The sequence below is a fragment of the Polyodon spathula genome, chromosome 40 (genome assembly GCF_017654505.1).
Source record: "Polyodon spathula isolate WHYD16114869_AA chromosome 40, ASM1765450v1, whole genome shotgun sequence".
Taxonomy (NCBI): domain Eukaryota; kingdom Metazoa; phylum Chordata; class Actinopteri; order Acipenseriformes; family Polyodontidae; genus Polyodon; species Polyodon spathula.
The window spans coordinates 3778375-3800034 of record NC_054573.1 but is presented as its reverse complement, the minus strand read 5'-3'; the positions used below and the strand labels follow the sequence as shown (position 1 = coordinate 3800034).

At 41.5% G+C, this 21660-nt stretch overlaps 1 protein-coding gene across 3 annotated transcripts in view; it reads left to right on the top strand.

Annotated features, from left to right (window-relative positions):
- LOC121305011 (protein numb homolog) overlaps positions 1–12193 on the top strand; it is a 58775-nt gene extending 46582 nt beyond the window's left edge. The window contains exons 5-9 of one of the 3 annotated variants that reach the window (XM_041236486.1): positions 2827–2967; positions 3855–4059; positions 4613–4870; positions 7787–7954; positions 9159–12193. In XM_041236486.1, coding sequence (XP_041092420.1) covers positions 2827–2967; positions 3855–4059; positions 4613–4870; positions 7787–7954; positions 9159–9913 — 1527 coding nt within the window. In that variant the 3' untranslated portion in view covers positions 9914–12193. Of the gene's footprint in view, positions 1–2826; positions 2968–3854; positions 4060–4609; positions 4871–7786; positions 7955–9158 lie in introns of all 3 variants that reach the window. The other 2 variants (XM_041236485.1, XM_041236487.1) reach the window with 2 other exon arrangements.
- The last annotated feature ends 9467 nt before the right edge of the window (positions 12194–21660 follow it).

Genomic DNA, 21660 nt, shown 5'->3' with positions numbered 1-21660 from the left:
TCCTTTTTAAATTGGCTACTGAAACTAAGTGAAAGGGAGATGTACAGCTGCAGCAGGGATATGCCCAAAACACAACACCCTTTAGTATGGATGCCAGGTCGCTCTAAGCTGTACAAAACATTATTCTGAATAATCATCATTATTCTGATGATAATGTTCCGAATGCATAGGTAATAGGTAGAAATAATTGACGTTTTTAGTATCACGTAAAAGTCAAAGTGTTGCCAGTGTTGGGGAAATTATTCTTAAAAAGGAATCTGTTCCCGATATAAGTTACTTGAACAAAATTGCCACTAGTTAGGAATGTTCACGTGCCACACTTAGATTTTTACTTATGTTATAAATCACAATTGTGAGGGAACTTTATTAAGACATCCGTTAGCCCAGGTTATTGAAAGTATCACAATAGGATGTTTGGATGCCGCTGTCAGTCTGTGTATGAACGCACATGTCGCACTGCGATTGCATACCATGTCCAGCCACTTTATTAGGACCTGTCGATCTGATTTTGCATCATCCTGATGTGGGCGTGTTCTATACCCTGGTGTGGGCGTGTTCTCCTGGTGTTTGGGTGTTCTCCTGGTATACCCTGGTGTGGGGGATGTTCTCCTGGTATACCATTATTTACTCTAGAAGATTGAATGGATGTGTTAGCTTACTTCAGCACTGTTGCTGATAAAGTCCACTTACTTGTACCCCGATGGCAATGACTTCTTTCACGGTGATCATGCACCTGTCCAGCGCGGCAGAGTTGTGAATGGTTTGAGGAGCACAGTCGACACTTGGGAGCCTCTAGGAAACACGTCTTCACACAGAGAGTGATGTGACCACTGCGAACTGTGTTCATTTCCCTACCATATAAAAAGGACATTGAGGCCTTGGAGAGTCCAACGAAGAGCAACCAGACTAATCCCAGGGCTTAAAGGAATCGAGATTTATTTAGCCTAGAAAAAAGAAGAACCAGGGAGGGCTTGATTTGAAGTCATTAAACTCTTGAAAGGAGCTGACAAAGTTAACCCTAGCCAATACTGTAAGCATTGATCAGAAACCAGGACCATAGTTAGAAATTAAGTGGAGACAGACTAAGGACACTTCTTCACACAGAGCGGTAAGGGGATGGATTGTGCTGCCTAGTCATGTTGTTGAGGCAGAATCACTTGGATCCTTTAACAACCAGTCTGACAAAGTTCTAAAATCAATCAGCTCTTGGGAACTGAACGAGCATTGACGGGCCAAATGGCTTCCTCTCGTTCGTAACTCTTCTTTTGTTCTAGTGAATAGGTGTAGTGAATAAGAAGTGCATTGCTGCATCATTCTTTTCTATTTTATCCCCTCTACACTAATTTGTGGCTACTTCTCTTTCAGTGCTGCTGTTTTAAAACCTGCTGTACACTTTGTAGGAAATGCACCATTTGCAGTCTCAATCCCTACACACTTTTTTATTCAAGCTCTGCGTTATTTTACAATCTGCACAATGAATTTTCAACAATGAAAATAAAAGCCTATTCAGCAGCTGAGGGCTTTCCCACTGTCCCTCCCAGCTGAAATAATGAGGCAGTTATAAAAGTTTCTTTTGAGACTGGGTCCTGGCAAGTCCCTTTGTGTCCTGCTGTACAGAAACAGGAAAGCGTTGCTGTTTCTCCCCCCCCCCCCCCCCCCCACTCCTCTGCTTTAGTTAGTTGCCAGCACAGATAGTTCCCTGTGGCTGGGACTCGCACAAAAGCACTGGGCTTCCAAACTTCCCAGCGGATCTCATTTTTATAGGTTATCTGGATAATTTATTATTTCCATTTGCCTTTTCAGGGAGACTGGGGGAGGGGGGTTCACTGTATGAAGCCTTTTAATTCCAAACTGGTCTGTATTGTCCTTAATTGCTTTTGCTTCCTAATGTAGTTTTGTTTTCACCTATATAGTATTAACCTATAGCGTGCTCCGGGTTAAAAACAGTTTGTAGAAATATTAATGTGATGACTTTTGGGAAAGTGAAAAATCCACCACCATTACACAGAGACACATCAAACACATTATACTGGACAACAAAGCTACAGGACCAGAACAAGCTGGCTATTCCTCATGTATCACTATATGTATTCTGCATTAGTTTATTTATTATGTAGTCTTTTTTCTCTTAAGGTTTCAGGACTGCTATACATATTGTGGATCCAAACAGAATGTTGCAGTATTGGGAGCCTCCAAGGACACTGTTAAAAATAGATTGCATGTCACCTTACTATATATGGGGAAGAACAAGTTAATCCCAAATACAGCATATTATGAATAGTCATTTTTCTTACTTTTGAGCAGTATGTGGAATACAAAAGATGAACCCTTATCTTGCACATGTGCTTGACTGGGGAATTCTTTCATATGTAATGCACATGCACTAGTGTATAGGTAATAGCATGTTCAAATGCTCCAGAATATTGTCTTTACAAGACATTGCTTTATCTCTGCTGGACCCTGTGTTGTCCATTTCACAGCAGTATATTCTTCAACGTTTAGAGAAGTGATTTTTCTTCTGTGTCCTGTTCATGCTCCCTCCTGCAACAATGCTAGGGCTCTGATTGGACTGAGTGGCGTATCTTCGACAAACGCTCCTGAGTAAAAGTTGAAAAGATGAGTTTTGTTCTCCAGGTGTAAACCCATTAGAAATATTAAAACAGTCATGATTCTGTTTGTAAAGATCACACTATAGGTAGGATTTATGTGCATTGACTGTTCAGTCCCACTGTTGTGTTAAGAATAGTTTCCAGAACTCTCTGTAGCGAATGCATCTCCATCGTAAGTTTATTTGAAATGAATTGAATGCTGATTGTTTCCCTGCAGGACCTGATATTGGACCAGACCATCGAGAAGGTGTCATTCTGCGCTCCGGACCGCAATTATGACAAAGCGTTCTCCTACATCTGCAGAGACGGGACCACCCGTCGCTGGATCTGCCACTGCTTCATGGCCCTGAAGGACTCGGTGAGTTTGAAATGAAAATGGACAGCCCAGCCCTTTCATCATATTTTATATCTTCTCTTTTTGACATTCTGTTCTATAATATAGTAGAGCCTGATCGCAGATAAGCGATGAGATTCAGCCACCTGAAATGCCTTGGTTTGAGCCGGAGGTGATGTCACATTGATTCACAGTGTTGCAGCGAGGTAGCCTCTAACACACACAGTTAAAACTGAGGACGGAGACAAATTTAACAAGCAACAAGAAATGCAAACGACACACAGAAAACCTTTACACACTAACGGAAAGCCATGTGATCTCTTGTGGAGTGAATTCCTGCTTGTAAAATACAGCCACCTGTACAATATTCTAGATAGATAGATGGATGGATGGATGGATGGATGGATGGATGGGTCAATCTCCTTTTTCAATCTGTGTTTCTGGAAGGACTCATAAAAGCATGCACATACCAAGGGTCCTCACAATGATCACACATACTTGAATGGTAAAAATATGTGTATGAAATTAAGAGTTTATAACCAAATGAAATCCAAAACAGCAACAGTACAAGATGAAGGCTTAGTGAAGATGCCCCTCTGTCCTCTCGGCTACTCAGTTTCTAGACATATTTTCTATTAACTAGCTTGCAGATGCTGTAATAATCATCATTTCTTCTTGTTTTATTACAGCATTTAGCACCAGCGATACATTATTTATTTATTGTTATTATTTATTATTTAAACTTAGCCACTTCACAAATTCCGCTTTATAAGCACAAATTGAATTGTAAAACACAGCTCATATTTCCACTGTTAAGATTTCTGAAACGCTTTGAGCTCTATGGTGGAGTGGAGTCCAGCGTGATGACTCGCATCAGCTTGTTCTAAACACCCCTGTGCTGCTCCTGTCAGGGGGAGCGTCTGAGCCACGCGGTGGGCTGTGCGTTCGCAGCCTGTCTGGAGCGCAAACAGAAACGGGAGAAGGAGTGCGGGGTGACGGCCTCGTTCGACGCCAGCAGGACCAGCTTCGTCAGAGAGGGGTCCTTCAGGGTCACCTCGACCACACAGCAGGCTGAGCGAGAGGAGGTCATGAAACAGCTGCAGGACCGGAAGAAAGGTACAGGTGTTTCCATGGGAACGCACTGCGCGTGTCAAAACGATAAGGAATGGGGACTTGTCCAACCTTCACCACCTTAATGGGAATATTCCATCAAAGTGATGTCTTCCGTAACTCTGGGCTGCATTCATCAAGGCCTTTACTCCAAACCTGAATATATCAATAAAAATCTCATTCAAAATTAACATTCATGGCAGGTTCCACAGGCCCAAATTGGCACTAATCTTGAACTAGCTAACGTTGCCTCAGGTAATGTGGTCCAGGACTCATCAGGGTCTGAAACCAAGCAACAATGTTGAGAGACCATAGCATCAACACGGTATAACTGGTGTTTTATATAAAAAACAAAAAACAGTATTGAGGAGTAACTGTGTATTCTAAAATGTTTTCAATGACTCTCTGAACTTCATTAAAATAAAATATCAAAAATGTTACAAGCTGATTGCACCCTACCTTGGCTTAACCTGCCAGTCGTATTTAGACGATTTTGTTGAGAAACTAATAAGAAAACAGCCCTTTCCTAATCCCTTGGTGTTCTGTCATCTTCCAGCAGAGAGCCCGTCCTTACCGGCAGACAGTGCCTCCCCCCCAGAGGGGGCTGCATCTCCTGTGGACAGGACGGAGACAGGGTACCAGCACGCCATCCCGCGGCGCCATGCTCCCATCGAGCAGCTCGTGCGGCAGGGCTCCTTTCGGGGCTTCCCCGCGCTCAGCCAGAAGAACTCCCCCTTCAAACGGCAGCTCTCCCTGAGGCTTAACGAGCTTCCCTCCACCCTGCAGCGCAAGACTGACTTCCAGGTGAAAAACCCAGGCAAGTGTCACTCCCACTGAAAACACACCCGCCAAACACCAGCAATCAGGCTTTCATGTGTCAGTTACAAAAATGAACTGCGCTAGAAGATTCAGGTGGTGTTACAGTTGACTGGCAACCTGCAAAAGTGGTGCCGACATTTCTAAAGGGAGATGAGGCAGAACCATGAAATTTACAGACCTGTCAGCCTTACCTGTGTAAGATGTAGAACAGTTAATAAGGTAGGAACTTCAGTTCCATCTGGAGTTGTTAGTTGTGGAACATTAATGTATATATATATTAAGATCCCACCACGAGTTGGTGTTGGTGGGAGAGCATCTCTAACAGGCAAATAAAAAAAGTCATCTACTGTTTTCATTCTCCCCTTAATGAAGCGTTGCTGTGTAATTTGTCTCGTTGAACACACAGTATATAACAGTTTCTAAGCCACATTGCTGCTGCTCAGTCATTGGGATCCTTTAAGATCCAACTTGACAAAGTTCTGGGGTCAGTCGGAGACAATAAACTAAATGGGAATTCATGCATTTTCTTATGTGGGGGAAAAAAATCCCACAAAGGTGAAAGGCTAGGGCTTTGTCTTGCCACCTTGCCTACACTTGTGTTTAGATGTGTGTTTTGTACGCAAGTACAATTCTGTACAGCACATGCAGTGACCCAGAGGATGATGAATGAATGCTTGCATTTTCTTCTTGTGCTGCACTCTGCAGTTAGACTTGACTGCACATGCTGTGTTGCCCCGGGACATCTCTGAACTTGATTCTGCTCAGCGGGTTCACTGATTTTTCAGTGATTTTTTTACCCTGAGTTGTACCTTGGTTTTCTAATAAAAAATCCGACATAAAAAATGGATGGTGGTCATTTAAAAGCTACAGTCCTGTCCGTAAATGTGTAATATCAGGAAGACTGGGTAAAAACATAAAGACTGTAATAAGCACTAAATGACTCTGTGCCAGATGGCATGGGAAGTATATTTGAAATGTATTTGAACAGTGTTTGATTTAATTTGTCTTGACGAAATTGACAATCCGTTGAAGTGGAAATCTTAAATTGTTCTTTTGACATTCAGAATTTTGTCTGGGTTTTAAAAAGAATAACAAACACTTGGGCCCCATCCATGAAATGGGAAAATGTATTTGCGTTTTATTTTTGATGTATTTTTAGGTTTTATAATCTTCCACTGGGTGAAAGTAATTCTTTAAAAAGTGACTCATAGGGATATCATCTCCAGCTTCTAATGATTTGGCCTGAGACAGGTTATTTATGTGTTATACCTGACAGAATGCTTGGCTGTGTAAGTGTAGAGTACAAATCAAGGAAGATTCTGGAATGCACTGGCAAACCCAAAGGGACACTGTGGCTTTTGGGGGAGTCCAACGCAAAACAACCAGACCTTGGAGTTATGAAGATATATTGAAGAAATTGAATTTGTTTAGCATAGAACAAAGGATAACACTAACCTGCGCAGCACAGAATCCAGGACCAGAGGACCTAGTTAGAAATGAAGATGAGATAGACTTAAGGCAGGGTGTGGAATGGGTTACCTTCCCATCATGTCGATGCTGAATCACTGGGATCCTTTAACAATAGAACTGCCGGATTTTCGCCAAGTGGGTCACTTTGACCCATACATTTTTAAACGGCTTCGTTATGAAAATGAAAGCCATACTGTCAAATATAACTGGTTGTATTCATGAGCATCATATCTAATATTTGCATCACAGAAACACTGTATTTATATGGAAAATTAAACAAAATTGTTTTTTTAAATGAGCGCATATACAGCATACAAACAGTGAAAAAATATAATAAAATATATATTTAAAAAGAAACGGGTATGTACATAAACCCGTAAACAGGTATATGTACAAACAAAACTATAAAACCAAAATCATTGTTTCTAATACTACATAAACATAAAATATAACACTGCTTCCGGTATGAGGGCTGCATCGTACTCTATGGAGGAGCGGATGCGTCTGCCAGCTGACTGTGCCTGCATCCAGGAGCTGTGTTGTAAACACAGACGCAGTTCCTTTGAACACATGTAAACTGGTACATACAACCCTCAAAACCAAAATGTTTTTTTTTTCTAAAAGTAACATAAAAAAAGAATATATAAAATAGGTTTTATAATAGGCACATAAGTTGTTATCCTACCTGTCATTTCAGTTTGCTGTATGCGTCTGAGTGCAGCTTGCCATATTTCAATCAAAATGACTACTTTCAAAATTAAATATTTCCTTCTGATTTATTCCCAGTTGAATTTGTGGAACAAAACGAAGGACTGTTGTCTCCCAGGTACATTGAAAAATAAGCAATTAGGCTTTCACATTTGGCATCTTGACAAATCCACAATCATAGCCTGTCTTGTAGTCAGTTTACAAACAAAGTTTGAAACAAAAAAAGAAAACTAGGAGGAGGGGGCGTGTCTTGTTTGTTGCATTTACAAAAATAATAGAATCTCTTACGTTTATATTAAAAAAAGACATGTATTGTAATGCCTGGGTTACATTGACCCGCGTGGCGGTTCTAGGTGGAACTGTTTATAACTTTATCATTTTTGCGATTCTGGCTATTAAACGCCGTCAGGATATTGACTTCATATATTTAGGAAAAGTAAAAAATGTACACACACATACGATTTACCACAGAAGAGTAATTAACATTAAGTGCAAAATGGGTCACAATGACCTGCATGGCAGTTCTAGTGTTAAGACCCAACCTTGACAAAGCGATCAATCAGCTACTAGGAACTGGACGAACACTGATGGGCTGATCCTCTCGTTATGGACAGTATGCGGGTTTCCCGGGCATTGACATTTTAAACATGGTGTGTTTGTATATGGTACCACTTGGTATGCTAGCTATCACACAGTCCCCTGTGCAAAGCTGACCTGAGCTCCCTTCCCTCCCCAGTGCCTGAAATGGAGTCTGGCCCTCCCGACGAAGCGGACAGCATCAACTCTCTTTACTGCCAAGTCAACAGCTCCTTCAGCAAGCCCCCCGAGGAGCCCTTCACCTCCACGGCAACCACCAACGGCACCCCGCTGCCCTTCATCCCCCCCCCGCCGGCCCCTGCCCGTGGTGAGAGACAGAGAGACATCTTACCCTATACAGCCTCCATGCGTATCTGTTGTAGTCATCAGCCAGCAGCACAGTCTATATTTGAAGGCACATGTTAGAGACTCTTAAACAGTTGTTCCCAATGGGCATTAAAACAGAGACCACTTAAGAGGTCGCAGTCAAGGCCATACCCGGCTGCTTTGCTGCTTTGTCTATTTGGCCAAATGCTCCAGGAACAGGAGCATCTAGAGTACACAGTCATCATTTTACCCCAAACCTTTAACTGTAATCTTAACCTTAACGTCACTTTCAGATTGCAGAATTGCTATTCAGTTCCCCCCAGTGGGAGGACTGAAATAACATTCTTTATACAGTAGATGCTAGTCAAAGCGCGGGTGTTCCCAGAGCATTGAGTACAGGAAGGACCTGCTGTTTCTTCCTCTTCTATATATATTATTACTTTTTAATAATATGCCACTATTGTTTCTCATGATGTTTCAGTCTTTGCCAAGGGCACAGGGAGATTTTTAAGAGAGACTCAAAGAATGACTGTGGGTTTGTATTGGCGTGGAGACTGAATTGTTCTCCCCACCCACTGGGGAGGTTCAGGTTTAGACATTCTCGCTGGGGTACCCTGGGTAATGTGGGGATGGTTACAATGCTGCCTGATGTGCTCTCCCTTCAGTCTCCAGTACGCCCATCATGAGAAACAGGTACAATATCTATACTTGCTTTCACCTTGACTTTGCTCCACAGTTGAAGACGTAGTCACTTCACCATTCTTTAAGTATCTACTGTACAGCCCACAAGCCCCAACCAAAACTGGAATTTTGAGTCACTTCCAAGTTTACTATAGATTATTTTACTGTATATAACTATTTTTTTAAACATGGCTAGTTAAGATTTCCCTTTTGATCTGGTGGAGAAATCAGAAATCATTTGGAGATTTAATGGTTTAATTGATCTACTTTTCGCATCATATAATGAAATCAGTTTTTTTTTTTTTTTTTTTTTTTTAATGCTATTTGAGTAATGCATTAAAATACACTTCTAGAAACGGTAAGTTAAACACATTTAAAATGGAACTATTTTTTTTGACATGCTACAAACAAAATCTGCTGCCACTTGGCACTGGTGGTGCATACTTGAGGTGACTGGAAGTATAGACTGCGATATTAATTTAAAAGTTAAGAACCGCACCTGACCAAGCATTCTGTTTCTCCAGTTCCTGCAGGTCCAGCAGGATGGGCAGGAGACGCTGCCAGCCAGTCCCCTCCCGCCTGCCAGATGGGGCACAAGCGGACGCCGTCGGAGGCTGAGCGCTGGCTGGAGGAGGTGGCACAGGCTGTCAAAGTTCAGCAGCAGCAACAGCCACAGCAACAGCTGCCCCCCACCATCCTGGCAGCTCTGCCGGGCACACCAGTGTCTATCCCAAATGCCATGCAGCCTTTCCCTCTGGCCTCCACCCCGGCGCCCGTGGGCATGTTTGTTCCACCCCCTGTACAGCCTGCATACATGCCCATACCCACCTACATGTCTGCGCTTGCCAACAGCATGTCCTTCCCAAGCGTCCCCGTGGTTGGCATCACACCCTCCCAGATGGTGGCCAACGTCTTCTGCACGGCTACACAAACGCAGGGCTCAGGGTTGGCAGCAGGCAAGATGGCTAGCATTGGTGGGCATCCCCAAAGCTTCAATGCGCCCGCCACAGTCGCTGTAGTCTCAACCTCCAGCTCCAACCACTTCTCCAACCCCATCACAGTCAATGGCATCCCCCCTAACAGCCAGAATTGCACCACCAACGGCACCAGCAACGGCACAGCATGGCCTCCTGGGCTCAAGCAGTTGGCAGTGGCTGGCGGGGCCCAGGAGGTCGACCAGTTCGAGGCGCAGTGGGCGGCACTGGAATCCAAATCCCAGCAGAGAGCCTCCAACCCGTTCTCTAATGAGCTTCAGAAAACCTTTGAGATCGAGCTCTAACTGGACAGGCTTGGAGGAAACCTGCGGTCAAAACAAACAACCACGCTTTTGTGTATTTCTTCTTTTTTATGTTTTTTTATGTGTCCATTTCTTATGAGTTTTGTGGACAAAGCTTAAGTACATTTGCAGAAAGAAAACGAACAGCAAAGATCAGACAGATTTGCAAGAATGACGACTGTAGTGACGCACAAGAGCCAGTGTGAACCACGCCAGGTACAGCACATACTACACAAAGTGAACGGCACACACTGAGTAGCTGTCACGCTCGATTGGAAACGTGTTCACTGGACTGAGTGTATGTATTGTGCAGAATCTCTGTTTCTAATCTGTATCAAACATTGCACACCATTCTGGAAAACAAATTTCAGGTTCCTGATCGATTTGTTAACTTCAGACAGTTAGTGCAGTTTCAAGTATATTCTGCACATAGTTTTGATTGGATTTAAGACATTCCTGTAAACCAGATCCTTTTAAACGCTATCCCTTTGGAGCCAAATCCTTTGAACAGTGTACACAGCAGTCCTGTGGACTACACTGGAAACTGATAACAGGAACCTTGCTTTGGGACAGAGCCTACAGCCATCTGTCCAGGTACTTTACTGCTGAGACAGACACTGCTGTGCAAAATCACTCCGTCTGCTAACGCTCAGAGACGGAAGTTTTATTCTGTTTGTCCCAAGCTCTCTTGTTGCATCATCACGGTATTACTCCGTGGTCTTCTACTTAACCACTGAAGCTTTGGTACTAATGTTTCCACTCGACGTGTTGTCTCTGGCCTCCCCTGTCCTCCGCAGACTTGCAGACGCAGCTCTTCGGAGTACAGGGGGTCCACAAAGGGTTTCTAGAGGTACAACCAAATGACTTTGTTTTCTGTTTTTATTTGAGTTTTATTTTTTAATGAAAATCTTTAGTATGCATCGGAATATGGGTGGGACTTCCCATAAGGGGTAGATTCAATAAAAAAAAACTACAGGTCAGCTTATAGGCTATGTCATCTTCCCTGGCTAAAGCCAGCACGGTACAGGATATATATTTAAAGTACACAGAATTCGCAGTGTGCGTTGGTACTTGAGTTCGAGTTCTTGTAAATGGAAAAACAATCCAGATTGTTTTTATACTGTGCTATAGAGTAATTTACATCACAATGTATGTGTAGCAAATGACATGTGCATGAATAGATTTAAATAGGAATGAGTGAGTGTAGTTGCCATGGCATCAAAAGCCTGTTAGCACCTCCACTGTTTGTTTTCCAAACACACATTCCCTTGACAAAGGTGTGTTAAACACACTGAAACGTTGGGACGTTGCTCTTTTGAATAATTGGAAAAACGTGCTGTCGTTTATTTGCTTTGCGTGATCTCTGATTCCCAGAAGCTTCACAAAGGGGCTTGCCTTCCCACCACCTTTCCTTTCCTCTGACTGGCGTGTTTTCAAAGCTAACAGCGCTCCTTTACAGTGTGATCACTTAGAAAAAAATGTTTCATGTAGACACAAGAAGTCTGACTTTTTGTTACATTGATGTGTCCTACTGTGTAAATGCAATTGAACAGCAGCATTGAACAGGGAAGGTGTGTAAATCATAACCCAGCTTTCATTTCTTTGTTTTAAAGCCATGCCCATGTACAATAACTGCTGTAACTACCTGTATTACAGTATAAAATGCTTCTCCGGTTTACTTTTGAGCACAAGAAACTTTACGAAATAATAGGGGTGAAAGATGGAGTTTCTGGCATGCATCTGCATTGTTTCAGAATCCTACCCCAGCTGCAGCCAGCATGACTATAGAGAGACGTGTTATTAATGGTGTCACAGGACAGCAACATTACTGCTTATTTATTCAGGCTGCAGTGTCCTTTGGGAAATGCTGGACTCTATTCACAAAGCGTTAACCCATTCATGCACACAGCTGTTTAAATCTTCACAGCCTCATGTGTATGAATGAGTTAAGAAATATTTTAAGGAATGTTTTTTTTTAAGGCCTGTTTTTGAAGATGTGTTTATAAACATTCACTAAACAGAGCTCTGAAAATGAACACACTTCTAACTCTCCCTAAAACAGTTAGAGGGTCATAACCTGTAAACTTATTAGAGTTAAAAATCTAAATGGGCTTTTAAAAACAGCCCTTGACAAAACCTTTCTAAAAGCGGGTTTTGTGGGCTCCCGAGTGGTGCATCCAGTAAAGGTGCTCCATGTGGAGTGCAGGATGTGTCCTATAGTCTGGATGTCGCCAGTTCGAGTCCAGGCTATTCTTTTGCCGACCAAGGACTGGCAGAGCATCGCCGGGGGGGGGGTGGGAGGGTTAGGTCGGCCCAGGGTGTCCTCTGCTCACCGGGCTCCTGCGGGCTTGCCTGTAAGCTGCCCAGGGCTGCGTTGTCGTCCGAAGCTGTAGCTCTGGGTGGCTGCATGGTGAGTCTGCAGAGTGTAGAAAAGCAGGTTTTGTGAATATGGCCTATTGTCTGTTCAGCGGGAACTGCAGTGTTTTGCTTCAGTGGTACGTGAGAACAAGTCATTGCTTATGTGAAGGCATGCTCAAAACAGCTGGGGTAGTTAAAGCTCAGAGTCTTGACTTTTAACAGTGAGTTCTTAAAAAGTCCTTAAGGTTGTCTTCATGTTTTCAATCCATTCTTAATTTTTTTTGTTATTATGTATGAATATGCATTATTTTAAGAACCTAGTGGGGAATTCGCAAAGCCTTTAGCTCCAGAACGTCATTAGCACCATTTAAAGAAAAACCTGATAATGTCACAAAACTAGAAACAAACAACTTTGAACACCTAAAAGGCATTGAAATGCATGAAGGGCTTGTTAATTTACTGTTTGTACCGTAATGGGTGTTCTTCTCTTTATATACAATGGTGCTAAAGACACTTTGGAGTTAACAGCACTGTGTATTTCAATCACTTGATTTTACGATGATCAGTTTTTAAAAAGCATGTGCAATTGTCAACATCAGAGAAGCCAAACGACCACTGACTCTCATCAGCCATGCAGTTATTTTGAATTTGAAGCTTTAGTTTTGTACAGGCCCTGGAAAGCAACATAGCCTTTGAAGCTTGCATATAAAAGCCACTTCTCTTTACTAACTAAAACAGGGCTTGGGGTTGACAGCTAGGTAATATCGATGTCCTGCTCTGTTCAGTGGTTCGGCTACAGAGCAAGCTCCCAACGACCCAGAGGCACAGACTGTATATTACAAACCCTTTCTTTACCCAAACACGTGGTATTTATTGGAGCAGCAGTAGTAGTATAATAACAGTCTGACCATTTGTATTTGAGTTTTCTGTTCATTTTAGGTTCTATTGGGTATTATTGGGTCTTGTTATAGGTATTTTTTTTCTAATTTTTTGTACCCTATTTAACTTAATTGCCAAATGTGGTGTTGTTGATTTATTTGCTACATGAATATATATATATATATATATATATATTATATATATATATATATATATGGTATATATATATATTATATATATATATAGTGGAGCTTTGTGTGTGTAAATGAAAGTAGGTACCATTTTGTATTCAAGGGTAGTGTATCGGGTGTCAGCAGGTATAGACGCAGCATCTTAGAAAATACCCTTTTTTTGTTTGCTTATTATTTTTATTTTTAAATCAGGGATGTAGAAGTTGTCGTTGGTGTTTTTGGGGATATGACTTAATTTCTAAGTATGACTTTCTCTAACAACGGTTTAGACACAAGATCAGTAGGAGACCTCGTCAGTTAGCTTGCCCACCTTGCCATATTGGCACGCTAGCTTGCCCACCTTGCCATATTGGCACGCTAGCTTGCCCACCTTGCCATATTGCCTCAGTGAAGACAGACCGGAGGCTCTTCTGAAACAGGAAACCGGGAGGATACTTTTATAAGACAAGCTACAGGGAAGGGTGGGGTTTTGTTCCTTGCTGAGAACATTTCTCATGTATATAGCTATCTTCAAGAATTGCCTCAAAGTAAAAGTGAGCCATTAGGCTTTGAATAGTAGCCACTCGGATAAACATTTCTGCTGCTAATGAAATGTACTTTTCAGATTATTGGCAAACCTTTGTATCTGTTCTCTCAGCAACCCCTGTGATTTTTGTAAGTTCTTTGTTGCACCTCCTCAGATGTCTGCCTCGCTCTCTCAGCCAATACTGCAGCTGTTAGCTATCTTCCACTGAAACAGACTTGCACAGACTGGATCAATTGGAATAGCTTGCAACGAATGCCTCAAACAGTTGGCAGCTGAAATCAGAGAGTGGTTACTGTGGGGGGAAAAAAAACAGAGAGGAGTTGAAACATGTAGGTTTAAAATGGACAGAGACTGAGGAAGAGTTGAAATGTGTAGACTTTGTTTTATGGCACCATTCCAGTTGACTCTTTGTTTTTGTATATTCATTTGAAGTCTGCGGAAGATCATTTCCCGCTCTAAGAAGCGCTATGCCTTGCTGCATAATCGAGTCAGCATCTTGCGAGTCCAACATTTGAATTGGTTAACCTGCCTTTTTTATTTAACTGGAATCTAGGCAAGAGCGTCCACTTTTAGTAAAGTTGGCGTTTACGGAATTGAAGCATAATGCTTTCCATAATGCTCAGGGCACCCGTGACATTAGACCCTGACTATTCCAACACCATTGTGAAATTTTGCTCTCCTTACAACCCTCTCAATGTACAATTTGATCTGACGACAAGACAGCAACTGAGTTTTGAAATAACCCCAAACACCTAACAGCGGTGTTCATGTAAATACATTGATCCCGCCAGCCTGGGGAGCATTCTTGTGGGTTGTTTGGGAGATTTCTATATGTGGCACAGCCCCCCTTGCACCTTCTTACACCCCCAGGCCCCCAGGGGTCCCCCAGCCCTACTTCATGAAGCACTGGCACAGTGTACCGAAAAGCTTCCTCTTTGTGCAGCTGCATAATCCCCAGGTATGTGCAAAGAAATCCTATCATGCCAAGGGTCCTTGAATAACGGTGGAGAACTAATCAAAGCTATTGACTTGCGAGCCGCTGCTGTTGGCTGTACAGCGAGGCATCAGTGGGAGGAAGGGTCAGAGAGTCTAAAGGCCTTCTGAGAATGCTGTCTCGAAAGTACTCTAGACTAGTTGAAAGTAATGCAGAAATAAATAGTGATTGTTGTTGCTCACAACCAAGATGTGTAGTAGAATTGGAGGGTGGAAAAGAAAGTAAGAGAATGAGAGAGAGAGAGAAGGGGGTTGTGTTTTGTTGTAGATGGTTACAGATAATAGAGGTACTGGCATTCATTCATGCAGGGAGATCTAGGGTTTTCCAATAAGTTGCAGGTACGTTTGGTAGTCTCACTGTTAGAAAGCTTAGTGAAAAAATCAAATCAGAACGTGGTGGTTGTGGATATGTTATATTGACCCTATTCTCGTGGAGCACTTTTGAACCATTCGCAGTCAAATGTGCACACAAGTTATCAAACAGTTTAAAGGACAAGAAAGTCTAAACTATTTAAATCATTTAAAGTTTGTATATTATTTTAGTTTGCCATGTCGCAAGATGACACGTGCTTCTGTTGAGATTTGAATTGTTCGTTTTGATTGGCTGAGAGGGACAGGGCATTATAAATTCCTCTTTTACAGTATGCAAAATGTTCACGTGTAGCTAGATGCTGTGGGCTGCTTTCAACAACAGGGATAATTAAGAGAGCATGTGATTGTTCATAGCAATCTGACAGTGTCTTTATGGTTCAGTATTGCATTTTCAAAACCAGTAAGTTTGTCTTCAGGTGCATAAAACATGAGTGCATGAGTTATTCATAAGAGATTCCCCTTCATTCTTTATTCTTTTGAATCAAGAATATTATTATTATATTGCATTGCCCCCTAAAAAGTAGCTAAATATATTGCAGAAAACTAAGTTACCTCATAAACTTGATTGTAAACAGTAGTGTAGTGATAACAAACCAGTGAAACTTATTTTCTATCTTATTTACAGATTTTGTATCTAAACCTACATATTTGTATTATAATTACATTGTACAAAGATAAATAAATAATATAAAGTAAAAAAAAAAACGATGGAGTTTTGTCATTTCTATGTTTGCTTTCTTTCGGCAATATTGCAATAATATCTGACATGGAATTACAACGCCTGTGCTCTGATAGGTATGAGAGGGGTATTGTGGGAAGAGAAAACCGGCATTGCTGCAGGAGGGAGCGTGATCTGGATACACCGCGATCCTTATAAGAGATTTCTATTTTCTCCTTGTGGACGATCCCGAGTAAATGTTGAAATGTATTGCCCAGTTGATTTATGACTAAAAAAATAAATGTCAAAAAAGTCTGCAATATGTTTAAAAATATAACGCTGCAATCTGAATTACACAGGACACAGCAAAGATAACATACTAAGTTTGTTGTAAACTTTGCAGGGTGTTCTGTAACTCCTAGATGTATTCAAAAAGGCATATTAACATCCAGCATGCACAATTGAGAGGTGCTAGGTTTGACTTTCCATTGAAATATTGTTCCTAATGCATTTAGCCACTGGCTATGGCAGTTACGATCCTGTTATAATCTACACCACCATGAGATCTGAAAAGAATACAGGGAACAGAAAACACAGCAAATGTAAAGGAACGTGAATTCAGAACAGCTTTTGCAAGTAACCTTTTAATTAACTTATTCTAAAGGGCATGCGATAGATCAAACAGTTCTCCTTTAGCAGCGCTGGGTTGGTGGAACAGTCCAGAGTTATTTGGTTTTTCACCTTGCTGCTGCACTTCAGCATTGCTGTCTGTCTGCCCTGAAAGCCAAAAGGTGATGGCTGAGAGTTTTTACTCATAACTGGGAGTCAGAATTCCAGTCCCGCGAGAATCTTCCATCAAATAGAATGACACCTTCTCCTCTCTTCTATTCTTTTTATTTAGGCTCCCTGAAGACAATGGAATTCCACATGAAGGGAAGTAGGCTGAGGGGTTACAGTGTGCAACTGTGGTTGCCAAGGAATGTAAAAAAAAAAAAAAAAACTGGTCATTTATATATGTCTCAAACACCACAGTGTGCTGTGCAGCACAATACCAACACATTGATCAGTAGGCACAAAAGGTTACAGAAAAACACTCAAATGTTTTTATGTTATTTTTGTCTGTGCTGCAGCCTAAGACTTTTTATAGAAAAAAAAAAAAATCCTGGGAAGCGTTCCTTCTCTTGCTTACTCAGTAATTCAGTTTCAGTTAATAACTTTGTGACCGTGTTAATTAATATAGTCCCTGCCTGGAGCAAGCTCACTCAAACCACTCCTATCTGCAATGGTTTCCTTTTTGGATGTAAAATCAATCTGAATTCATGTTGCTTTATTCCTTAGTCATGCTTCATCCCTGCAAGGTTGTGGGAATGTAGTACTGGCCAAGATGCAGTCCTCTGATTCACCCAGGAACGCGCAAGCATTTGTGAAATGAGAACAGCTACTTTACTTGTGGAACTAGATTCCGTTTCTTATTCAAAACACTTTTTTCCCCCTCGTCAGGCAACATTCTGGCTTGTGAGGCTGGATTAAAAAATAATAATATAGAGGGGTGGGTAAGTGTGGTCTCATGTGATACAGAAATGAGCATTACGGGGTTAATTTAGCATACACATCCCAGTGTGCACAGTGTCTTTGCTTTACAAGGTTAATTGGCATACATATCCCAGTATGCACAGTGTCTTTGCTTTACAGGGTTAATTGGCATACATATCCCAGTGTGCACAGTGTCTTTGCTTTACAGGGTTAAGAAAGGTCACGTGTACATAATGAATCATTGCATTTGCTATTTTACAGTTTACAGTCTTTGTACTGCTGAAATGTTGCCAGTTGGCTTTTCAACCACTCTGCATGGGAGTTCATTGCCAGCGGTTGGTACTCAGTTGTAAATTAACATATGAACTACTGAAATTGTTTGGTTTCATACATACCTACTGCCACGAAACTTCTTAAAGGGAATGAATTTAAACTATGAGTATCCGCACAGCCATTTCGTTTCATTAGCTTTATCCCTTTTGACCATTAAAAATAAATGAAAAAGCAGTCCTTGAATTAGCGGGTTTGGAACTGATTAGGTGAGGCCCTTCTGGCGCTGAAGAACACCCTTGCATTCCGCTGAGGATGCTGAACTGCATGAAGTGGGCATCAGCACATGGGGAAAGAAGACTGCTTCCTCGGATGAAAAATGGAAACACTTCAAGATGTAAAGTAGTTGGCCCTTGAATGCTGGTCCGGCTCTGAGTAAGCTAATAGCTGGGGAAGGGCAAACAGAGTACTTGGGTGTACTGTCAGTATTTTAGAGTACAAATCAAATGAAGGGATGTGAGGTTGTATAACTGACTGCGTTCATTTCCTTACTAAATAACAAGGACAGTGAGGCTTTGGAGAGTCCAACGACAAGCAACCACACTAACCCCAGGGCTTAAAGGAATCAAGATTTATTTAGACTAGAAAAAAGAAGAATCAGGGAGGACCTGAACTCTTCCAACTCCTTTCAAGAGTTAACTCTGAATTAAGTGTTTTTTTTAAAGCTCTTTGGTACATTAAACAGCACGTGCAAAGAGACATGATTGAAGTTTACAGAATCCTAAAAAGAGCTGACAAATATAACTGTAGTCAATATTTAAGCACAGCACAGAAACCAGGACCAGAGGACACATGTGGTAATTAAATGGATAGGGTTAGGACAGAGGGAAAGAGACTCTTCTTCACAGAGAGAGTGGTGAGAGGATGGAATGGGCTGCCTAGTCATGTTGATGAAGGAGATTCTTCTTCACACAGAGAGTGGTGAGGGGATGGAATGGGCTGCCTAGTCATGTTGTTGATGTTGAATCACTGGGATCCTTGTAAGAGCCAACATGATGTTTTGAGATCAATCAGCTAATAGATACCAGAGGAGCAATGAAGGGGTGAATGGCCGCCTCATTCAGAAATGCTCTTATTTTCTTTAAATGCATACAACCAGTCAAGCATGGCAGCAAGTAATTAGCCTCTGAATGATGAGTTAATGTAATTAACAAGCAACACATTCAGAGAACGAATGTTTGATAATCCAATACCACAGCTTATCAATATATACAGGCTCCAACATCTATAGAGTCAGTACTGGGATAGAACCCGCTGGAGGAGTCGAATTTACAGATACTGGAATTGATCTGGAATGAGGGCAGACTGAACTGGAACCCTATAACCCTCTCCATCCCCCTGAAGGGTGATCAGAAGCCTGCTTCTAAAACCTCTCTCTGTGAAAGTGGCAGATCGTTTTTCATTACAGAATACAGTTTGCACGTTTCTCTTTTTGTTTCGTTTTTTCTCTTCCTCCTGGCTCTTCCCTCTCTGAAGCTGCTGACAGTCTGAAGAGGCAGACCAGACGGAATTGTTGCTACTTTCCTACAGGAGCGCGTCTCTGCACCCCAGGCTCTGCTGCTGGATGCCCGGACCTGAGCCGTGGCAGATGGACTGACTGTGTCTGCCATTCATACAAACACAATGCTCTTGAAACTATGGCAAACAAAACCATATTCATTAAAAAAAAGTTAAAAAAACACAAATCTTTTAATACCAGCATCTTAGTTTCAGATGGTCTGAAACGAATGGGAAAAACAGGAAGTTGTGAATGAGAGTCTTATCTAATTTACGGGCTGCAACGCAACGCACAGCCAATGGATTCAGCTCCTGGAACTGAAATAAAAGCATAGTGATGCGTTCAATCTGATATAATTTTTCAGTGACGTGTAACTGTTACAGTTCCTTTTTCAGACAGGTAACCAAATGTAGTAACACATTTTCAGTGAAAAAATGTAGTTAAATAAAAAAATTTAAAAAAGTCACATGAACGCGTTGTTTTTATATCAGCTCAGATGAGCCAAACGGCTTGCATATACATTAGCATTAAATGTCTCCCCCATAGTGCAAAAATAGAAAACAACACTGGGACCAAGACTGTGGTTGTAAACCATGCACTCTCGGTATTGTCTGCACTGGAAAAGGAAGAGAGAGACACTTCACGATTGATATTTAGTAGAAGTTTCCCAGCACGAACTCCTGACTACCTGAGCACGGCAGGAAACAGTTATTTATTCTTCAGACACATTTATTGTGTCGGGGCAGAACATGTGCAGGCCGTACCACAGCAGTCAAGGAAAGCTAAGCTGATTCAGATTTATGCCCACAGGCAATCGAGAAAAAAATTGCTATATGCTGCTTCAGATTCTCACAGTGAAGAGAAGCTCTCTTTTATAATAAAACACTGCAGTACATCACTCGAATCTGACTGAATCCATGCAAGTGCTGCAGACTTCACTCTGATCAGCAGCTGAGAAAATCAGGGCTTGGTTCAAATATTGGTAAGATTTTAGTTTACTCAAAATACTGTATACTGGAACAATACATATTTCCTCGTTAGCATTTTCAGATTTATCTTAATAAGATATTGTTTTAAACATGGCATAAAAAATGCTGTTATCATTAAATATTTCAGTAACTTGTAACTAATCGTAACGGTTGCATTTTCAGACAGATAACTGGATGTGGGAATGCATTAGATTTTACATCAAACAAAGAAGGAGGTTACATTTAAAAAGGGACTAAGGCTGATGCATAGCACAGAAATCAAAAAGTCAACCATTACCTGTCACTTCAAAGAGCGTTTCATCTTGCTAGAAAACATCAGAGGAGGGAACGAGGGCGCTGGATCTTTAAAGAATATTTTGAGCTGCAGCCTGACCAAACTGAAAACAAATCTCTGTAAAATGTAACCGAGAAGTAATTATTTATCACTATAGTCACTACTCGGATATACAACACTTACATACACGTCAGTCGCGTTTTACCATCGAATACAATCAATCACCATTATATATACACAAATGAACGCACTTAGCCATCACTTTCTGACTGTTTTCTGATACAAAGTCCCTCTCTTCAGTGTTACAATTTGATTATCCGTTACACTGCTCCGCAACAAAGCGAACGAAAAGCTACTGTAATGTAAAACAGTTCACCATTAAACAGTTTTAGATACTGTGATGTGTGTTATTATTTTTATCAAATCAGATTTTTAGTTGCTTTTGTGCATTTTGGGCCTTTGCAAGCACTATATTCTGCAATTTTGAATACTGACTTTGGATACTGTTTGAATTATGGAAACATTATTATATATATATTACACACACACACACACACACTGAACAAAAATATAAATGCAACATGTAAAGCATGTCTCATGAGCTGAAATAAATGATCCCAGAAATTTTTTCATACGCACAAAAGCTTATTTCTCTCAAATTTTGCGCACAAATTTGTTTACATCCTTGTTAGTGAGCATTTCTCATTTGCCACGTTAATCCATCCACCTGACAGGTGTGGCATATCAAGAAGCTAATTAAACAGCATGATCATTACACAGGTGCACCTTGTGCTGGGGACAATAAAAGGCCACTCTAAAACGTGCAGTTTTGTCACATACACAATGCCACAGATGTCTCAAGTTCTGAGGGAGAGTGCAATTGGCATGCTGACTGCGGGAATGTCCACCAGAGCTGCTGTCAGAGAATTGAATGTTAATTTCTCTACCATAAGCCGCCTCCGACGTCGTTTTAGAGAATTTGGCAGTACGTCCAACCGGCCTCACAACTGCAGACCACGTGTAACCACGCCAGCCCAGGACCTCCACATCCAGCTTCTTCACCTGCGGGATCGTCTGAGACCAGCCACCCGGACAGCTGATGAAACTGTGGGTTTACACAACCGAAGAATTTCTGCACAAACTGTCAGA